Genomic DNA, 14212 nt, shown 5'->3' with positions numbered 1-14212 from the left:
TTTGATCATTGGCAACTTGGTATTATTCATCAAATTAAGAATCCAATCGAAAATCTATTTAGTCAATCAACAGTCAGGGAATAGAAACTATCATTACAAATCCATTCCCCTAAGCATTTTTTTACAAATCCAATCTATACAGTATATAGTATATACTGTGTGTGTTCATTTTGCTTTTGAGTATACATCAAAAATCTAAATTGAGCATCAACAGTGATTACACATCACACATTCTAATACATGTCGAACACCAAAACAGAATTACAGGACTTACAGGGTCACAACTCATGTGTACCCTTCCCTTCCCTTTCTCTGATTATCTTCAGTCCAAAATACCTGCCAAAATAGAATCACAAAACATGATTAATAATCACTCATTCCACATTAATCAAACACCAACTCATATAGCTACCAAAACTGAATTGTTCAATACACATAAAAGAAACTAAAAGACTCACCTTCCAAGCATCATTAGTGTAGCCTGAGGATTAGTTCCAGGTGAAACACTAAAAACAGAACCATCCACAATTCTAAGAGAATCAATTCCAATGACCTTAAGATCACGATTAACAACCCTACCAACAACACATCCACCATGATAATGCCATATAGTACTAACAGTCCTTCTACAAAAATCAGCCATTTCAGCATAATCCGTTTGATCATTAGGCAAAGCAGGTCCAATAAACCTAAAATCCCTCACACCCAACCAATTCCTAAACTTAAAATCATTCATAGCTCTGCTCCGAAGTACATCCCCTAATTTCCTGGTCCCATTAACACATTTCTCAACATCAACACCATTGCTAAAGTAATTAAACCTGACAATAGGATTAAACCTAACATCAGTCGAAGCCAATCGTAGAAAACCGGCAGAAACCGGTCCTGAAATCTTCGAAATCAGTGTTCCAACCGTCAGATAAAGTGGAGAAGCACTCGAACGGATGAAAGCAGTTTGCGGCGGTGACAAAAATGGAACAACATTAGAAGCAGCTTCTATGTAAGCACCTGAATTCGTTATTCCTACAACTTGTATAAGCGAATGTTCTAGCGGAACCGAAGGCAGAATCGTGATTCCATTACGTGGATTATCATATAGAAAATGACCTACATAAGGTAAGTGATGTGCCACTGGAATTCCCCATGAAGAAAGATAAGGTCTAGGTCCAATTCCACTGAGAAGAAGAAGCTGTGGACTTCCAATTGCACCTGCTGAAAGAATCACTTCACCAAAATCTTTCAAAATCGCGTGATGATATCTACCATTTTGATCACGATAAAGAACACCAATAACAGAAGAACTTGTTGCAGAATTTGGTGCATAAGAAGATGAAGAAGATGCTAGAAGGAGTCTTTCCACACTAGCGTAAACGGCAATTCTGAGATTGGAATGTCGCGCATATCGTAGAAGATCTGCAGAACTATGTCGTTTACCTGAAAATTCCAAGATTAGTCACAGTAGAACAACCGTAGAAACTTAGTGTAATTAAAAAAACAAAAAGTGCAGGTGGAATTAAATATTAGCAAGACTACCATAAGTCCAACCCTAATCTCTTAATCAATACATTTGAACAGAGAATGACTTTCGGCCCCAGAACTCACCGTTGTTTGAATAAAAACAGTTAAATAAGAATTCATATAATTACAATACAAGCAGGTGGAATTAAATATTAAGGGACAAAAATACAGAGCTAAGAAACTAGGGAATGAATATTTTGATCATTAGCAACTTGGCATTATAATTCATCGACTTGGCATACTTGGATTGACTTATTTGAGCTTATCTACTAACATAAGTTTTGTGAGACTATTTGATAGAACTTTTGAATATAGCTTATGACAAATTTCATAAATTTTCCAATGTCGCCTATAAAAACATTTTATAAAAAACAATTTAACGTTATTTTATCTTTTGCTATAAAAGTAACTTACGCATGCTTATAGATAAGGGCTTATCATGATAAGCACTTCTGATATAAGCTGTTTATCCAGACAGGCCCTAATCTAATCAATCAACAGCTAGAGGATAGAAAATATCATTACAAATCCACCCACAAGCATTTTGTTAGTTTTTACAAATCCAATTCATACATAATATACATTTTGGGTTTACTTTACTTTTGAGAAAGTATACATTAAAAACCTAAATTGAACATCAACAATGAGTACACAATGTAATACCAGATCAAAAAGCAGAACTTAATCCTATACATGTAGAACACCAAAACAGAATCACAGAATTATATACGCCAAAACAACTTATAACATGTACAAAAACAATTTAACGTTATTTTTTTCTTTTGCTATAATAATAACCTATGCATACTTATAGATAAGCACTTATTGATAAGCTCTTGTGCTATATGCTGCAAATAAGTTGCTTATCCAAACAGGTCCTAATCTAATCAATCAACAGCTAGGGTTTGCTTTACTTTTGAGAAAGTATACATCAAGAAACCCAAATTGAACATCAACAACGATCACACTATGTAATACCAAATCAAAAAGCAAAACTTAATCCTATACATGTAGAACACCAAAACATAATCACAGAAAAATAATGAAAAAACTTCATATAATAAAAAAATGTGTTTACCTTGGGAATCGAAGGTGGATCCACCAATTTTGGTACCACTAGCATGATCTAAGGTGAAACCGTTATAAGGAGCAACACCAGCTTCAAGAAGACCATCACGAACAGCAGATTGCCACGTTTTCAAATCAGGACGAAACACGATTTGACGTTCAACCCATTCATACGATTCATTCACAAGTTTCAAATCCCAATTAAGACCAGATTTCGTAAAGAATTCACGATCAGCACGACTATAAAACCCAGCGTTAATCGCGCTACTACCACCAAGAACACGGCCGCGAGCGTTGAGAACACCGTCTTCAGAAACGAAAGATTGCGCCGGTGAATCGTCGTTGTTGGCGTTGTTTGCGGTAGCGCTCAAGAGTGTGTTCAAGAAACCTTCTTGGTTCATTAGGTTGAGTTTTCCATGGATGACTCCGCCGCGTTCGAGGATGAGAACGCGGTGGGATTGGGAGAGTGTGGCGGCTAATGGACAACCGGCGGTTCCGCCGCCGACGATTATGTAATCGTAGTAATCTTCTAACGGAAACTCGCTTGCGTTTGCAACCATTTTTAGGTAACTTGGTGGTTTATCTTGTTGTTGTTGAGAAGCGAAGGAAGAGGGAAAGAAGATTGTGGTGAAAAATAAGAGTAATAGAAACTGTATGGAAACGGTTATGGATGAAGCTTCCATTTTTGGTTCTTGTTCTTGATGATGATGAATTTTCTGAGAGAAAAAGTTGTTGGAGAGAAGAAGAGAGTGGGTTAGGTTTGATTTTGGAGGGAAACAAAACCGTTTTGGAAATTGTTATATACGCGCGCTATTTGATTTTGATACAAACTCTCCTAAACGCACCGTTTTGATAATTCACTCGTACATACAAGTGCCAAGTGCTAACGCTGGTGCAGTATTTGCTTACTATAGAGCCTTAATTTGCATTAGGGATTGGGACTGATTTATTTTTCTAGAATTTATCATGTTTACTATTGGTTCTGGATTAGATGATGGCCCAAGGTTGACAAATATGTAATACTTAGGTCACAAATATCCTCTAGTAATCAAAGAAAGAATGTATTGCTGAATGTGGCGGCCTTTTTCGTGATTCAGACGGTAGATGGATCAAAGACTACACTAAGAAGATTGGAGCTTGTGATGCCTTACATGCTGAGATGTGGGGGCTATATTTGGGTTTGGACATGGCTTGGATGGAACATTACTCTCATCTTATAGTGGAAAGTGATTCAAAGATTTTCCAAGTTCAATAATTTCAAGTTCAATGGGAATATTCCTGTTTTAGTTCACCGGATCCGGAAGCTGCTGAAGATGAGTTGGAATGTTGAACTCAACCATACTTTGCGTAAAGGAAATAGGAGTGCTGATTGGCTCGCTAATTTAAGCATTTCTACGGATCACTTTAATTTTCTAGTGTTGGAGTCTCCTCCTAGTGAGGTCCAAAGAATCCTTTTTGATGATTTATCCGGGGCTTGCATGCCTAGGAATGTTCGATTAGCGTTTAAATTTTTTTAATGTTGGGCTTTGCCCTCCCATGTACCAAAAAAAGAAGAAGAATGTATTGCCACCCTTGCATCTATATCTTCACCCTCGAACCAAATTTACACTTTTACTACAATAAAGAAAAATTTAAGTAAGTTGAACTTCAATGGTTCATCAGAGTCATAACATATCCTAAGGTTTTAGAGAGCAATTAAAGAGGTACTTATGGATCACCAACCAAAAAAGTCCTCACATCGGTAGTAGGATTTGAACTAACAATCTTGTGGGTGAATCGATTCCTTATCAACTGAGTCAACATTCATTCACGTATTTAACATTTTACCGAGTGGTCAAGAAAAAAACCATAAAATCTGCAATTTTTAAAAACAATATCATTTAGCCCTTGACAAAAAAAACAACTTTTTGACCTGAACTTATTATGTCACGTGGTATGATTTTATTCAGTCATGTATGATGTCAGCGATTAGAAACAATAACTTTTGAGTTGAACGGATAAAATATAAATAAAAATTTACAAGGATTAAAACCAAAAAAAACGTTAAAAATTACAAAGACTTAAATCATATTTAAATCATCACTAATATGTATAAACGGATTCAATTTTATTTTCTATGTTTACTATTTTTATTTATTTTTTAAAATATAATTTATAAGTTTAGAGTGATCGTATTATTGGTACAAAGTTTCCATTGCCATGAAAAATCTCCATCAAGGAATTTATAGAACACAGAAGATGGGTTCTTGCCTCCAACTAGAGCTCTCAAAATGGGTCAGACCCACAGGGCTGGCCCATTGGCCCTTTATTTTCGTGTGGGCTGGACCATTAAAAATGCACGAAAAAAACGACCATATCTTTCTGGGTCAACCCATCGGGCCTATATTTTACATGAGTCGGTTTAAGCTGGGCCACTGGGCTTGCGGGCCGACCCTTTAAGAATACTAACAAAATATATAATTTATAAAATAGTTTTATTACGTAAGTTTGAATTATTTTATTATGTACGACTGAATTTTATCATCTTTCAAGGTTGCACTTTGTAAGTTGTGATAAATACTCTCTACTTTTATATTGATGTTTTTGTGCTATATATCTCCTTTATATTGATGTTTTTGTGCTATATATCTCCTATGGATATTGATTTAATAAATTTTTTATATATCATTTAATTAAGTTTACAAACACATTGATTTATTTGATGGATAATAATTTATGTGATATGTTTCTATTAAAAAAAATGTTATATGTAGTTGTATTGTTCCTTGTATCTTTTTTTTATATAAAAATATAAAATAATACATTTTGAAATACGGGTCGGGCTGGTCCATCGGACCATGTAGCCCGCTACTAATTGGGTTGGACTCAATTTTTGTAACCCATGAATCAAGTGGGCCGACCCTCTATAGCCCATTTATATGAGTTGACCCTCCATGCTGAAGCGGTTGGGCTGGGCCGGTCCAATTGACAGCTCTGCCTCCAACCTAATCAAACACCACTGACATGCATTATGAATTTATATTAATGAATTTGCTTAATTTTATTTTTGTAAAAAAAGAAGGAGAATACTACCTGTAATACTAATACTAATTAATTAATATTATAAATCTTAAATTTGATTGAAGTAACAAGTGCTGCTACGTCGTTTAGCTTTGGCATTGTTTTGGTTCCTTTTTCTTTTTGAGGGATGGGTGTGTGATCACCGATAGGGATGAAAATTTAATTGGTTTTACTTGTAAGACGGGGCATTACTACAATTGGTCATGCATGCCTGATCTGAAGGTACCAAGAAACAAACAAATACAATAATAGTCTATATGAGACAGATTGATTTGGGATGAAAGCATCGCTTGGGTTTTAGACAAACACACAAGATGGGTTCAAATGCTATTGGCTTGTTATAGTTTGGTTGACTTTAAAACAAGTTTAAATTTCAACGTCAGACACAAAAAAGAAGTTCTTTATTTTGTAAGTGAAAGCTAAAGTCTATACTTTCAGCATAGCAACAAAAATTGAAATTGATTTTTTTAAAGAGAACAAGAGTAAAATAAAGTTCTCTCAAAAATAAAAGAGTAAAATAAAGTGGTCCTTCTTTTGGGATATACATTGGTATATTCATTTGAGATGATTAAAATCCCTTTGTTTTGGTCAAAATTGAATGGTTTTCTTTCGTGTGTGTTGTTAACATTGGAGAAACTATTGATCATATTTATGCTCTTTAATAAGAGTTGTTGGATCATTAATCCAACATTAAACTTATATATCTGAATAATTATATGTTGTGGTTTGCCATTTAAGTTTAGCTCAATTAAAAGTTGTCAAGTAAGGTTTGGTTAAAGTGATTTTTTGTGCATATGATAGGTTGTGGCTCTTATAGGAATGATGACTAAAGGATAGCTCTATTTTTGTAGTAGGTTAGAATAGAAATGTGAATAGTTGACCTTAATACTGTGTTTATAAATAAGAATGTAATGGTCGCTATGACACACATCTTTTTTATAGTCGTTTTTGCTGACAACTCATCATCTCAAAGAAACAAAGAGAATAACTAAAGGGTTTTCACACAGAGACTGTGTATTGATTTGGAATGTCAAACCACAATGCTACTTGATCATAATGAATTCAAGTATGCTTCCTCATATTGATAATTATTTTTTATTATTAACATGATTGATTCGAAGGTCTAAGGTTTAATTTTGGTTCTTACATGTGCATGATCTTTAGTTGGGTCATGTGGATTTTGTGTCGGACTTCAAAAGAGTCGTTGGGAGTTTTCATAGTAACAAGAATAATTTCATGGCATTTGTAGCAATTTTTAATGATCGTAGACGTTTATTACCTTCCTTTCTACAAACTACCACTTTGAGAGTTTGAGTTCATTAAAAACAAGTCAATGAGATGGTAGTCTATGCTCTTGCCAAAGCAACCTCCACGTTCTTAACTAATTTCGACATCTTAATCGATGGTCTTATATGTATTGAACATGTTATCATGAAAAAAAATGATATAGGCGTATTATTAGAAATCTCGTATGACTAGATAAAAGTTTTCAATACGATACTTAAGTCATCAAACTTTCTCACCGAATGAATTAATCCTTTGAGTCTTACACTTCTTATGGTTAAGTCCTAACAATTAATACTTTCAATGACAATTTGGTTACATAAAGGACAATTTATAGGTTAGATCAAGGCTCACCATCAAATGTTGATAGATAAATGAAGCCAACAAAAAGGTGTGACAATGTTATAAGTTTTATATTGGATAGATGAAAATGTTCAATATATTATTTACTCGATATAAACTACTCATACACAAAAGGAAGGAAAAAAGATCAAGCTAAACTAGCTAGGTAAATGCAATTAAACACTAAACATGATTCAACCTTCATAATTGGAGAGAGTATATGAATTTTTGTGAAAAATACGTATGTTAATTTACTACATTTGTTAATTTTTGTGAATTTATAAAAGTGATCTATAATTTAAGACGGAGAGAGTGTATGAATTTTTTTAGTGGGAAATAAAATATGAATTTTTAAAATTAACAATCACGTTATTAAAATTTCAATGTGTGTGTTAGTGTTAATTTAGTTTCTCCAACAACTTTATCTTTAAACCATAATATGTTCAATGAACATGTAATGTTATGAATTGAATCTCACTTAAATATTATTACATTATTCTAAATTTATAAGACATGTTAACCCATGCGCGCTTTGTGTGAGTTCGCTGGATTGCACTGGATAGGTGTTTGTTTTGCATTTTGTTTAAATACCTCTTAGGGTTGTTGCTACCTTTTCCGTACCACATTTGTTGACTTGTATATCCCCGATAGGGTATGATCGTGTGGTTATACATTAGGTCCGATCCTTCGCCCTTAATCTTTGTATTCGTTTTTATTTTTATTTTATTACTATTTAACTTTTAAAAAAAATGCATGCATGCATGCATTCAATCTCATATTTGTGTCTTTACATACTCTTCGAATGAAACTTTGATTTTTTCCTCTTAAAATGAACAAGATCTTAACCGCTCAAAATCTAAACAACTACAACCATTTATTTTTGTCTACTTAAAAAAAATCACTTATTTTTGTCAAAATTTATTATTCTACTAAACATGATCAAGTACATGGATCAAATCCTTAAAAAAACTACTTGGATCAAACACCACCAATACCATAACATTAAATCATATATCCTACATCTAACAATCTCATCAAACCTTCCTTAAAAAAAAAAAATCTCATCAAACCTAAAAATCCAAAACATTAAATAAGTTTATACTAAATAATTTCTTATACAATTTAATTTTAGTAATCATTAAATATGTTTATACTATACAAATAATTTAATTTTTAGTAATATCACATTGATGTAAAAATTACTATCGATGAAATTAACTTACAAACTATTTTAATTGTTTTGTCAAAAAAAAAACTATTTTAATTAAAAGTGAACTTTTTTATGCATCTGTAACATTTAGAAATAATTTTAACTATTATTCACAATTGCATAACTATCAAAACAGTTTTTTTTTTTAAAGTTTATCTATTTGAGTAAAAAAATCTCTGTTATGATGTTTATAGTATCCAAAGAATCCGTCGATGACCAACACTCTTTAACGACGGTACGAAAGAATAAGGAATATATATTGTCTTCGTCATCTTTTTTCCATAAAGAACAATGTGAACGATATTGAAGTATGTTAAATGAATATTTATTAACATAGAACAAATATATCCATAAAATTGCAATTTCTGGATTAAGGTAGATTCTCAATAACCTTTATCCTAAGAGGTTAACATAATATGTTTAATTATCATGTGATGTTATGTAAAGATCAATCTCACTTAAATAAATTTATGTGGTATATTAATTCATAGGACGGTCTCTGACAATTCACAATTCAAAGGTCCTATTATAATCTTGATAATTTTTATTTAAAGAAAATTGAAAAACAAGTTCCAACACAACTTATAGTGAGAGACAACAAAGTTGTTAAATATACCAGTAATGATTCAAATATGACTTTTATTTACAGATAAATAGATATTTATCTATGGATAATATATAATTGACAGTAAAATTATTAGTCTTTCAGACTTTTATCTGTAGAAAAATGACATTTAGTGATCGATTTTATCCATAGATATGAATTTCTTTTTTCTTTCAAATTTTGTTGCAATTGTACATGACCCGCCCTGTCTTTTTTTTTTGTTGAGGGAACATGTCCCGCCGTTAATTCGTACATTTGATGTTAATTCTAAAGATGATACCTCAAAATCCAAAAAATCAAATAAATTTTACTTTATAATTTCTTTATACAATTTAATTTTTTGTACATTGATGTAGAAATTACTATCGATAAAAGTTAATTTATACACTAGTTTATTTGATCCATTATTATTTGATAGATGTCCGGTCTAATAATATTGACAATTTGATAGATGATTTATAATTTTTATCCTGATAAAAAATGAATGTTCTTATGCATTTGTAATTTTTTAAATAATTTTAATCGTTATACACAATTTGAGAACTAATTTTCCTTTCTCTAAATCTTACTCTACTATTGACAGTGTGGTTGCCCTTGAGCTCCTTAGAGGTCCTCATCATAATCTCTAAGGCACATCAACGCTACATGTAACCCCATCGTCATAAGGATTCTTCTACCACAACTCACTAAGAAACAGAATTCTTACGTGAGCTCATTGAAATAATAGGCATCATAGCATCAACATCAAAATGTAAGACATTAAATGAATATCTAATTTATTTATTGATGTTACACTATGTAGAAATCACCATTGGTAAAAAAAAAACAGATATATAAAAGGGTCTTGTTATCTTGTGCCCTTAGGGCACAAGTTAAGGAATTCAAAATTAGAAACTTTACATAGAAAACAACAAAATTTTGACTTTTAAAAATTGAATAAAGTTGAATGCACAACTTTTAAGACAATTGTTTCTATTTTAAACTTCTTAAGATATGCCCTTGGGGCACATGTTATCATTTTCCTATATAAAAATGTCGAAACAATGAAATGATAAAAAAGTTTGATTGAAACATTATAATTTAATAGATATTTAAAGTTTTTATCCTATTAAAAAATTGATGTTTTTGTCTATTTTAAAATTTTAGAAATAGTTTTAACTGCTATTCATAATTTGAGAATTAAATTTCCTTTTTTTTAGAAAAAAAAGTCTCTAAGAATCAGTTTCCTATAGAATCTTTTTCCCTTTAGTAGCAAATAACTTTGTCTATGTTCACAAAAAAAAAAGACTTTGTCTATTACTCCCTCCGTCCTATAATAAATTAGTCATTTGTAAAAAAAAATTATCCCAACAAAATTGACTCATTTTATTTTTTAATACAATATTTATTACTTTTTTCTAATTATAACTTTAATTAATACTACTACTTTTATCACTCCTAATTTAATATATTCTACTTTATATTTACGATAATGGTAAATACATTAATATTGATAAGACACTTAAAATCATTTTTCTCTCTCTTTCACTTATATATTTTTTTTAATATGCGTGAAATGAGCAAAAAGCTCATTTATAATGGGACAAAGGGAGTATGGTGTTTATAATTATCCATCTAGTCCGTCATAGGGGAATGATGTGCAAATCGTCTTTGCCATCTTTTCCGTGTAAAGATTAGTTAGTGCTAGTATAAGGAAATATGTTAAACGAGTATATACTAACATTTAACATATATGAATCTTACTTAAATATTACATTATCAAAAACTTATGTGACACATTTTTTTCGCCAATATTACGTTACACGTTAATTCATGCATTTGTTATCAACTTTAAACAACCGACCAGGGGCGTAGCCCTTCATATGGGAGGGGTAGCCTTGGCTACCCAAAAAAAAATATTATTCTTGAATTAGTCGGTATGTATTTATATCCGGCTACCCCAAATAATAAATATTGAGCTACCCCAAACAAAATTAGTTGCAAAAGTTAGCATAAATAATAAAGTAAAAAAACTAATACAAAATTGATAGATTTATTTGTATTGGTTTGATACTTTCGGTCTCAATAACAACAATAGAGAAACCTTTTTCAACAATAAAAATTATCAAGACAATAGTCATAGACAAATTAAATGGACAATGAGTTTCTTGCGAATAACTTATTTATTTATATTTGAAAAGACATTATTAATCTATTATTAAACAGGCAGTTGATGAAATTAGGTTCTTCAAATGCATTTTGCCCAACATTTTAAAATAGCGATTTTTATGTTAAGTTTCTAAGATTTGTTAATTTTAGTCCTTAATTTTTTGTTAGAGATTAAATTCAAGACTAAAAACACTTTTTTTGTAAAATTTTAAAAAACTGAGAAAAAATTGAATAATTTTTTTAAGGACTAAACCTAAAAAATTATAATTTATGGGACTAAAAATATATTTTATCCTTAAATTTAATACGTCTGTTTTCAAAAAAATCCTTCTTTATAGTTGGCCCCTGCATAAATTTTTCGCGAGCTTCGCCGCTGCAACCGACAACCGTTTTGTTTACAACAAAAAAGGTTGAAACACACATTTAAACCAAAACTACAAATCGAAGCTTCTCACAAATCACATCACTAAGGATCGAGCCGCGAAACTGGATATTACGCTACACATTAATCCATGCATTTGATGTCAACTTTAAACAACCGTTTTGTTTACAACGAAAAAGGTTGAAACACATTTAAACCAAAACGACAAATCGAAGCTTCTCACAAATCGTATCTTTAAGATTCGAGCCATGCTACGTGAACGGGTAGCCAAACATACTATAAAAACGATACCTCAAAATTGAAAACATTAAATAAATTTTTACTTTATAAATTCTTTATACAATTTGATTTTTAATGATATAACATTAATGTAGAAATTGTTTATCCTATTTTAAAAAAGTGTGTTTTTATCCATTTGTAAAATTTAGAAACAATTTTTATTAAATGTTCACAATAAGAACTAATTTTCCTTTTCTTAATCTTTCTCTAATATAGTAGAGTATAGCCATTTGTGAAGTGATACTGATCCGATCCAATCCAACCATGAGAAAGAGTGCCGGAATGTGATTGGTCCACGTTTCGCACGGGCCCTGGAGGCGCGTGGACCCCATCTCTTTTAAATCTGGATTCCCTCTTTTGATAGCAACCTCTCACTTCCACCTCTCTAGCTCAGACTCAGCTCAGCTCTAAATAATTACTAGTACTACTTTTTCATTTTCATTTTTCTATTTATTTTCTTTTCTCTATCAAATAACCTTACCTTCACCTCTTTTCATTTTTTTCTCTCTAATCACAAAATCAAATCAAAACAATTTTCTCTTTCGCTTCTTTTCTTTTCTCACAACACACACTTCCCGGAACCTTCTCTTCTATTCTATTCACTCCTCTCCTGACCATGCTTTCTTTTCTTCCATCATATACTTATTATTATTATTAATTTTTAATCAATCAATCTAAACTCATATACTTTTATTCATTTTATTTCTTCATATTTTCTTTCATTTGAGAAAGAAATGAGATGAGGCCGATTCAGCTTCCACCACCAACCGCCACCGGCTCAGCCACCGCCTCCGGTTCACCAAACAACAACAACAACAGCCGCCCTCAACGCCGCCGCAAAGATCATCTAACTCTACCGCTTCCACAGCGTGACACAAACCTCGCTGTACCACTGCCGCTGCCACCGTCCGGTGGCAGCGGTGGAAGCGGTGGTGGAGGAAACGGAAGCGGAAGCGGAGGAGCGAGTCAACAGCTAGTGATTCCTTTTTCCGAGCTAGAAAGATTGAACCGGATCGGAAGCGGAAGTGGAGGAACGGTTTACAAAGTAGTTCACAAAATCAACGGTCGTGCTTATGCTTTGAAGGTGATATACGGACATCACGAGGAATCAGTTCGTCGTCAGATCCATCGTGAAATCCAGATCTTGCGTGATGTTGATGATGTTAACGTGGTCAAGTGTCATGAGATGTACGATCACAACGCTGAGATTCAGGTTTTGCTTGAATACATGGACGGTGGATCTCTCGAAGGGAAACATATTCCTCAGGAAAATCAACTCGCTGACGTGGCACGTCAGATCCTCCGTGGACTCGCCTATCTCCACCGTCGTCACATCGTTCATCGTGATATCAAACCTTCGAATCTGTTGATAAATTCACGGAAACAGGTGAAGATCGCTGATTTTGGTGTAGGAAGAATTCTGAATCAAACGATGGATCCGTGTAATTCATCGGTAGGAACAATTGCTTACATGTCACCGGAGAGGATAAACACTGATATCAACGATGGACAATATGATGCATACGCCGGTGATATATGGAGTTTAGGCGTGAGTATATTGGAGTTTTATATGGGAAGGTTTCCATTTGCGGTTGGTAGACAAGGTGATTGGGCGAGTTTGATGTGTGCAATTTGTATGTCACAACCACCAGAAGCTCCAACGACTGCTTCTCCGGAGTTTAGGGATTTCGTTTCGAGGTGTTTGCAGAGAGACCCGTCGAGGAGATGGACTGCTTCGAGGTTGCTTTCACATCCTTTTCTTGTGAGAAATGGTTCTAATCATAATCAGAGTCCTCCAAATATGCATCAGTTACTTCCTCCACCACCAAGATCACTTTCTTCTTAGTTCGTCAATGTAATTTTTGTTGTTTTTTTTTTTTTTAATTATTATTATTATTACTATTTTCAAAAGATGAACTGAATTGGTAGCATCAGATGCTGATTGCAGATTGCTGGTTTCAATCACTATTTACATGAATCTAGAACTTTTATTTTTGGTCATCTTTATTATTATGAATGAATGTAACAAAATGTAATCCAATGCTTATGCTTCCTTTATTTGCTTAAAATTATCATGCTTATGATCTTTTACTTATTTTGTTTTTATATTTTTATGCTAAACTAAATGATTGTGCATGAATGGTTGATTTTAGTTGTTTTTTCTGTTTATTGTTGTTATGTTCATTCAATAAATGATGTATGTGGTCTATATTGTAGACCACATACATTATTTATTGAATGAATCTAAAAAGTAGAAATTTGCTTATAATAGTGACCGGAGGGAGTATATATATAGTTAGATTGAGTTATGGTAATG

At 32.5% G+C, this 14212-nt stretch overlaps 2 protein-coding genes across 2 annotated transcripts; one reads left to right on the top strand and one right to left on the bottom strand.

Moving 5' to 3' along the window:
• On the bottom strand, positions 1-3388 carry LOC146925677 (Glucose-methanol-choline (GMC) oxidoreductase family protein). Its single transcript, XM_085758088.1, has 3 exons — positions 2597-3388; positions 459-1434; positions 1-336 (listed from the first exon to the last, which is right to left on the bottom strand). The coding sequence occupies exons 1-3, from the start codon at positions 3267-3269 to the stop codon at positions 279-281; spliced, it is 1707 nt and encodes a 568-aa protein (XP_085614214.1). The 5' UTR covers positions 3270-3388; the 3' UTR covers positions 1-278.
• Positions 3389-12152: 8764 nt separating this feature from the next.
• MKK5 (MAP kinase kinase 5) lies at positions 12153-13964 on the top strand. Its single transcript, XM_085706835.1, has one exon. The coding sequence runs from the start codon at positions 12635-12637 to the stop codon at positions 13739-13741; it is 1107 nt and encodes a 368-aa protein (XP_085562961.1). The 5' UTR covers positions 12153-12634; the 3' UTR covers positions 13742-13964.
• Positions 13965-14212: the final 248 nt, after the last annotated feature.

Source organism: Medicago sativa, chromosome 4 (genome assembly GCF_051527215.1).
Source record: "Medicago sativa cultivar Bolivia chromosome 4, Bolivia_mono, whole genome shotgun sequence".
Taxonomy (NCBI): Eukaryota; Viridiplantae; Streptophyta; class Magnoliopsida; order Fabales; family Fabaceae; genus Medicago; species Medicago sativa.
The sequence above is the reverse complement of the archived record's forward strand: the minus strand, read 5'-3'. Positions and strand labels throughout refer to the sequence as shown.

Coding starts and splice junctions, on each gene's coding strand:
- LOC146925677 (XM_085758088.1), bottom strand. CDS start 3,269: ATGGAAGCTTCATCCATAACCGTTTCCATACAGTTTCTATTACTCTTA. Junction 1,435..2,596: donor ATCCACCTTCGATTCCCAAG/GTAAACACATTT, acceptor TGGAATTTTCAG/GTAAACGACATAGTTCTGCA. Junction 337..458: donor ACACTAATGATGCTTGGAAG/GTGAGTCTTTTA, acceptor CTATTTTGGCAG/GTATTTTGGACTGAAGATAA.
- MKK5 (XM_085706835.1), top strand. CDS start 12,635: ATGAGGCCGATTCAGCTTCCACCACCAACCGCCACCGGCTCAGCCACC.